This window comes from Arachis ipaensis, chromosome B06 (assembly GCF_000816755.2).
Source record: "Arachis ipaensis cultivar K30076 chromosome B06, Araip1.1, whole genome shotgun sequence".
NCBI classification, from domain to species: domain Eukaryota; kingdom Viridiplantae; phylum Streptophyta; class Magnoliopsida; order Fabales; family Fabaceae; genus Arachis; species Arachis ipaensis.
In genome coordinates, this window is record NC_029790.2 from 132568483 (window position 1) to 132576347 (window position 7865).

A 7865-nucleotide genomic window follows, 5' to 3' on the forward strand; every position below is an offset into this window, starting at 1 on the left:
AAGTATTGTAAGTAAATTTTCATATTCTACTAATATTTTCCATAGAAATAAGAGAAGAAAACAGGTATTATATTTATCATCATTTAATTCACTGAGTTGATTAAAGATGGTTTAAACAAAGGGACCTAATTATAAAATATTTACATATTATAAGGACTTGATGACTAAAACGATTTACCTTTTGTATATAATATGAGAGTTTGATTACATACTTGCATGTAACTATAGGTACTTAATTAAAAATGGTTGAATGAAACTATAGTAATTAATCAAATGGGTAATTATACCTTGAAAAAAAAATAGATAAAGTGTGAATTTTTAATAGAAGACTCAATTACATACGACTTTAGGATGACACTCTTGACGCAATTGATTGAAAATATTTTCTAAATCTTCGTCGTCAGGTGGGAAAACATTCTTGCCCTCTGCATTATTCACACATAATCATCAATTATAATATGTTAGTCTTTAAAGAAAATTATATATTTGTAAAACCACCAATGAACCCTTTAATTTGTCCAAGAACCAAGACTTACCAAAATACTTGTTTGATCTCAAATTAAACGACTATATTATGTGTAAATTAAAATTAGTCACTAAAATTAGCTTTTAATTAATATAAAATATATATTAAAATACAAATATATATTGAAATAAATTAAATTACATTTGTATTTATACACAAATATATTAGTGACTAATTTTAGTGACTGAATTTAACGTATGAGTAGTATTTTTGCAAATTAAAACATGTAGAAGGAACATATGCAATAATGGTTTACCATGAAAAAATTAAATAAAACTGTTGTAATAAACAAACGTAAACTTTTTTTTTTTACCAAAGATATGAGACTCGAATCCGCAATCTCTTAATTGAATATGGGGAGACTATGCCATTTGAGCTATTACTCATTGACAAACAAACGTAAACTTATTATGCAAGAATGATATAATATTAATTCTTGAACATTATATTCTTCTAATTCATAATTAAAATAAAAAGAGAGAGATATATATAAATATATATACAAGCTAAGAGGGTACCTACGATGAGGAATTTCTTTATCCTTGACATGAACAGCAATAACGATTGGATTATCAATATTCTCAGTGGCCCAACGAAATGCATCAACACTGTTCTTATCTTTGTCTACAGCCACCATCGTTAATAATCGAGGCATGTTGCTGGTCTATATGATTGCTTGTCGCCGTTGCTGTTGCTGCCGCTGCCGCCACCACCACCACTTGCTCCGAAAAGGAGGAGGAAGAGGAGGAGGGGAGGAGGAGAAGCCTAGCTAGCTAGCAAGGTTCGTTGATTCCTTGCTATCTGTTTTGGAAGATAGAAAATGGAAGCAACCCCATGCAAACCCTAATTCGTGTTGCAAAAAACCTATGGATACAGTTAACATGTCAATTTCATCCGCTAAATTTTGGGTTTAATTTAGACACTTTGACCAAGCCTGACTTGTTTCTAACAGAATAACATTATATACATTGCATAATTAATTCATACTATATCATTTTCTTTTTCTTATATTATAGTTTTTCTTAATTCTTAACGAGTAATATTATATGATAAAATTTATTCTAGTAAAAGTTATTTTTATTCTCCTAAACATTAAAGAAACTATTAAAAGGAATTATGTTACCTCTATTAGAGGAGAATGATAAACTTCCATACTTTCATTATGTTATAGCAATAATTTGACCCGGTTATTTTTGAATGTGCATAATAATAATAATAATAATAATAATAATAATAATAATAAAACATCAGTTATTTATATAAAATATATGTTAAAATATAAAATAAATATTAAAAATAAATTAAATAATATATATAATGACTAACTTGATAGCTGATTTTTAATATACACATAAATTTTTTATAATAATATATATACTCTAACAAATAATTATTTTGATAATAACGTAAAACAACTATAGATTTTTGCTGTTAGTTATAACTTAGTGACATGTGAGTCATAAGAAGCGAAGGAAAAGAGTGCTTTTAAAAAAAAAAACGGTTATTGAATTGATAAAATTAAATATTCAAAAACTTAAAAAATTTATTATAATTATATTTTAATTAATTGTTTAATTAATTTTTAATAAAAATCGAATCGGTTAAACTAATTTATTAATTTTTTATTTGAAATCGACTTTTGTCTGAGCCGAATCGGTTGAAAAATTTGTTTCCTGGTCTTTCTGATTGAACCGGCCAGTCCGGTTTTATTTCTTACCTCCGTTACTGCGATATGGGAAGAGAAATCGCAACGAAAACCCTCCGTTTTGGGAGAAATCAGAATCAAAATAATCGTTTGTCGAGAATCAGAAGAATAATAAGGAAGAGATGTCGACGGTATACGTTTTGGAACCGCCGACGAAGGGGAAGGTGGTTGTCAACACAACGCGGGGCCCACTCGACATCGAGCTATGGCCGAAGGAAGCACCCAAAGCTGTCAGGAACTTCGTTCAGCTCTGCATGGAAGGTTACTACGACAACACCATCTTCCATCGCGTCATCAAGGACTTTCTTGTTCAGGGTGGTGATCCCACCGGCACCGGCACTGGTAACCCTAAATCCCTCTTTTCACCATCATTGGAATTTCCCGCGTGCTTTAATTTAGGGTTAGGTTGTTCTTCTGTGGATTCATGAATGCGCATGATTGTTTAATTCTAGGAACTTAGTGTCAGAATTGAAGCTTTGGCGATACATAATTTTCACTCTTTCTCCCAAAGTTTTCAGCTCGATTGGAAATGAGTATGTGGTTTGAGTCAGTGTTGGGTTCTTCTAGTCTTCCTGAATTTAGTGCTGATACATTGAAGCTTTGGCGATACTGTGCTCTCTTTCACTCTTTCTGCTTTGATTGGCTTTGGAATCGGGCACTAGGTTTAATTCAGAGTTGGTTTCAAGTGTTAATCGAATTAGGTGTCAGAATTGAAGCTTTGGGAAACACCCTTAACATCTTTCTCTTGAAAATTTTTAGCACAATTGAGAATGGGCATGCGGTTTAATTGAGTGCTGGATTTTAGAATTATGAATTAAGTTTTGAAATTCAATCTATAGTGAGTTGGTGACTCTGTTGACTCTCTTCCTATCGAAAGTTTCAGGGGAAAAAATGTAGTTGGACACGTGGTTTATTCAATGTTGGGCTATGGTTTTAAAGAATTTAGTGTTCGAATTGGAAGAATAGGTATTGTATACCTTGTTTTGGTGTGTTTTGTGAGTAGCTGATAAAATGGTATAATTAAAATTTTGATTGGTATCATTTGTGATTGGTAGTTGGGTTGATATTATGCCTGTGTTTAAATTAGCTTATTTTGTGTTCATAACAGTTTATAAGCAAAGTTTTACTAGAAATTTGGGTGAAGAACATTGTTGCACAACTAAAATTATCTGCCAGAAATTTTATCACAATTTGTTTAGACCGAACAATGGTGTGGTGATGATTCAGAATAGGAAATGCAAGTCCGTCCAATAGTGGAAAGCAATGTTAAGTCATTTGGCCTGTTGTTTTTAAATAAATAATTCAATATAGCCATTAGACTGTTTTGGGGAAAGAAAGAGTAATGTTTCCTTGCCATCCTTTGTACTATATTGACTAAGATTTTGAAGGTAGTTAGATAAGTTGAAGTAGTGAAAGTTGTTTAAATGCAATGTCAAAACATTTTCTCCTTAATATTCTGGCTATTAAATATTTATATTTAAAAAAAAACACGTGTTTTATTTCTCAAATTTGATCTGTATTGAAGATGTATGTGTGATCTTTTAATTGTGAAATGATGTCTTTTTTGTTTGTTTGCAAATAATGTATTGTTTAGGAGGTGAGAGTATTTATGGGGATGTTTTTGCCGATGAGTTTCATTCGCGTCTGAAATTCAAGCACAGAGGATTGGTTGCAATGGCCAATGCTGGGCCACCTAATTCAAATGGGAGTCAGTTTTTCATTACCCTTGACCGTTGTGACTGGCTTGATCGGAAGCATACTATTTTTGGAAAGGTACTGGAATGTTGTTGTGTCAGAACCTCCTTTTTTTCCTGCAAGAATTTTGTAATTTTTTAGGGATCCGTGGTGGATGAACTCACTGTTATTTTATCTCAGGTAACAGGAGATACAATGTATAATCTTTTAAGGCTGGGTGAAGTTGAAACTGACAAAAACGACCGGCCTTTAGATCCACCTCCAAAGATATTATCAGTTGAGGTATGTTTATATTTTGACTAACATATCCAAAAATCTTGAAATTTACGTCCGCGGAAGTAAGAATTTCACCTCCACAGTTTCTTCTTGGTAGGTATTATGGAACCCATTTGAAGATATTGTGCCAAGAAATCTTCAGACTAAAGCTACACCTGTTACAGAAAATAAAGGTTTGAAGACAAAGGGTGTGAAGTAAGTCCTGTCTCCTACCTAAGAGAACCAACTTTGTAGAACTCAATGCATTGGTTTGTGTTGGCAAGTATTTGAGTCAATTGTTGCTTGATTTTAATAATTTCATAATGCAGAAAATTGAACTTGCTTTCGTTTGGGGAAGAAGCTGAAGAAGAAGAAAAGGAATTGGCATTGGTGAAGCAAAAGATTAAGAGCAGTCATGATGTCTTGAATGATCCTCGTCTTTTGAAGGAAGAAACTCCCAACAATGAAATGGTAATATGACCTTTGCTTTCGTTTTTGTTTTTCTTCTCAAGTAGAAGCCTTGCTTGATAAATTCCACATACTAATAAGTTACTGAATATTGTTGTTGTTGTTTATACTTTATGGAACTAAAATCTGCACTACATCGTTATTTCAATAATCTCGCCTGAAAGTCCATATTTTTACAAGAACCTAATGGTGTAAATGTTATATCAAATAACCACAAATATAATATTAGTTGTTTTTATGTTGCAGAGTAAAGCAACAAGGGATTTGCAGTTAACTGTAAGAGATGCACTAAAAACCAAGAAGGAAGAGCCTCAGAAAGAGTTAGAAACTAGTAAAATTGATTCCAGTGATGATGACGATGACGACGAAGACGATGGCAATGAAGCAGATTTTGATGCAAGAATGCGCAGGCGAATACTGAAAAAGCGGAAGGAGTTGGGTGACCTTCCTCCCAAGCCAAAGGTGCAAAATGGTATGTCTGTCATCATTTTTCATATCTTTATATTGTAGCTTGTAAAAATCTCAACCTTTGTTATAGGAAATAGTCATGGCTTTACCGAGGAAAGTTTCTTTGAGCTCATAACTGACATAAACCTGTTTTATTCTAATAAACTAGACTGCCACTTTTTCTTCCTACATGGCAGTAAACTTAGTAACTAGGCATAGGAAAGAGGTACCTTTGGAGACTTAAGCAGCTTGTGGTAATGTTTGTTGCAGAAAACAGATACAAGAAACTAGAAGCAATAGAGAATTGGGAAAATAGAATTAGAAAATTGTGATGGAAACCAAAATGTGGTACATTCAAGTCATAGAATTATCAATTATGTGCCACTTGTCAAAGGAAATTGGAGAAGGATCCGGCGTAAAATGTTAGCCTTAACAAGTGATGTCCTGATTTTTTTTTTTTTGAAAGAGAGTGATGTCCTGATTTTACTTTGCAAGTTGATGTCATGGTTTGAAGAGTTTAGCGTTACCATATGAAAACAACTGAGAGTTTGATACACACCATGATTGATTTTAGATCACTAGTTTGACTGTAAAATACCCGTTTGCTGAATCAACACCCTTGGAGAACATTTACTTAGTTTTGTATTTCACAACAGAAAAAATGGAAGTCACAAACATATAAAGATTATTTAAATTTAACTATCATATGGGTAACCAGGTAACAGATTAATGATTATTGAGTTGGATTGTAATTTAGGCTTACCAACTTTTATTTTAATATGCAGGAAGATCCAGTCCAGAGCGCCGGGATATTTCAGCAGCCAGGTAAAATTATCCAAATTTAAAATTCATTTTTGGTTTTCACATTGATATATTAAATACCTGTCTGCTGTAATATACATTGTGCTATAAATCAAATTTATGTCATGTTTTTGGTACACAATTTTTCTTGAGGAATAGAATCCAGGATGAACACTTTTTTCGTTCACTATGTGCCGACTGGATGCTCGCAATTTACATAATTATATCTCTTAAATTGTATAATATGACATAAAACAAGAATCCATCATTGATGATGCTCATTTATGCGTGGCAAGTGCCCGTATCTTGTTCCTTACTTTGATTGTGCGGGACAAAGCTATTTGTATCTTGTTACTCCGGATGACACACGGTTGGCAATATGCTTTTTTTTGGCAGCATGTCTCACTGAGTTTATACATGTTTGTCCTTAATTTCTTAAAAGGATACTAGTTGCTAGAGCAGCCTTGCAGTTTCATACTTTCATTGCCAGAATCTCCAGAACCTCTAAAGATTTTAGCAAAGATGTTTTGTGGCATCGAATTAAACACTTGACCACTATGGTGTAAAGCACATGGTCTTTTTTAGAGGAATTTCCATCTCAAATATGTTGTGATATTGGAAAACAATGCTCCATTGACTTCTTTATTATTTTTTTTCCCAAAGAGAGTCTTGTATCCTCCCATCTTTTCCCAAGGTCAATCTTTTCAATATATTTTCCTTGTTAAGAAGGGAGGGGGAAAAACTTTAGCTATTCACATCAGTTATAAGGGAATCTTTTATAAGTATAAACAAATAATAAAAAAAAAAATAGATGCATAAAGAAGCAGGTGACTATCAGCTATCAAGTAGATTCGCATTTATTTAGCTTCTTGATCTTGATTTGACAGTTGTTTCTTGCTATATCAGAATATAGTTAATTGCAGTTGTATGTTCTACATATGCAAGCTTGTTCTGGGGATTTTGGAATTACGCTAGAGTTTTTATTTTTTAATCAGCATGAGTTTCAGTATGTGATTGGGTTTTTCTTCCTGCCAGGTCAAATGCTTCACGGGTGGTTGATGATGATGATGATGATGATGATGATAAACCGAGGGCGGAAAAGTTGTCCTTGAAGAAGAAGGGAATAGGGTCTGAAGCAAGAGCTGAACGTATTGCTAATGCTGATGCAGATTTGCAGCTACTGAATGAAGCTGAGAGAGGAAGACAGTTGCAGAAACAGAAGAGACGCAGATTACAAGGGCGTGAAGATGATGTACGTTTTTTTCCTTTGTCTTATTTTTATTTACCATTTTTTTTTGTTTACATGTTTTTTGCTGGTGTCCAAGTGATATTGTTCTAGGTTTGAAGAACGGTGTATCAACGGGGAATTAACTTGACATGATAACAGGAAACATTTTAAAGGCTGGAAATGGGAAAATGTGTTATTGGAGTATTTTACTGTTTTGTGAAATGTGACGTGTGAAAACTTTTATGCTAATAGGTTATAGAGTATTAGAGTTAAGCATTTTTTTCAAATAATTTATTGGTTATTTTCTATGGATAAAGCATATGGGTATTTTTAATCACTCTTGATGACTAACCCTTTTTTTTTTTCCTGTATTTCTATCCTCAGGTTCTTGCCAAACTCGAGAAATTCAAAAATTCCTTATCAGCAAAGTCGGCACCCAAAGCCAGTGAATCTAGTGATGTTGTTGATGACAAAGAACTGTCTGACTGGAAAAGTGTTGGCTTAAAATTTGCCCCGGAGTCTGGCAAGGTAATTTTTCTCTTGTCGCAGAGGAGGCTGTTTAAATGTTTGTACACAATAAGTCGTCGGCCTAAGATGAAAAAGAAAAAAATGGGGGAAAAAAAGTTTACTACTGAATTGGGTGAATTTAACCACATTTTTTATCCCATTTCCAGCTTCTTATGTTTTTGCTTATGATTTTCCCTGTAAATATGTGCAGGATCGCATGTCTCGCAACGAAG

The 7865-nt window shown here is 33.2% G+C and overlaps 2 protein-coding genes across 4 annotated transcripts in view; one reads left to right on the forward strand and one right to left on the reverse strand.

The window, feature by feature from the left end:
* The window catches only part of LOC107647694 (U-box domain-containing protein 35-like), a 6609-nt gene extending 5267 nt beyond the window's left edge, over nucleotides 1–1342 (reverse strand). The window contains exons 1-2 of one of the 3 annotated variants that reach the window (XM_016351749.2): nucleotides 1049–1342; nucleotides 343–425 (exon numbers count right to left, since the gene is read on the reverse strand). In XM_016351749.2, coding sequence (XP_016207235.2) covers nucleotides 343–425; nucleotides 1049–1181 — 216 coding nt within the window. In that variant the 5' untranslated portion in view covers nucleotides 1182–1342. Of the gene's footprint in view, nucleotides 1–338; nucleotides 426–1044 lie in introns of all 3 variants that reach the window. The other 2 variants (XM_021105232.1, XM_021105233.1) reach the window with 2 other exon arrangements.
* Nucleotides 2243–7865, forward strand: part of LOC107605470 (peptidyl-prolyl cis-trans isomerase CYP57) — a gene marked incomplete in the record, with an annotated part of 6343 nt that continues 720 nt past the window's right edge. Inside the window, 10 exon segments of the mRNA XM_016307357.2 lie at nucleotides 2243–2573; nucleotides 3826–4004; nucleotides 4107–4208; nucleotides 4300–4397; nucleotides 4511–4652; nucleotides 4896–5121; nucleotides 5882–5921; nucleotides 6933–7149; nucleotides 7510–7653; nucleotides 7844–7865. Of these exon segments, the coding sequence (XP_016162843.1) occupies nucleotides 2354–2573; nucleotides 3826–4004; nucleotides 4107–4208; nucleotides 4300–4397; nucleotides 4511–4652; nucleotides 4896–5121; nucleotides 5882–5921; nucleotides 6933–7149; nucleotides 7510–7653; nucleotides 7844–7865 (1390 nt within the window).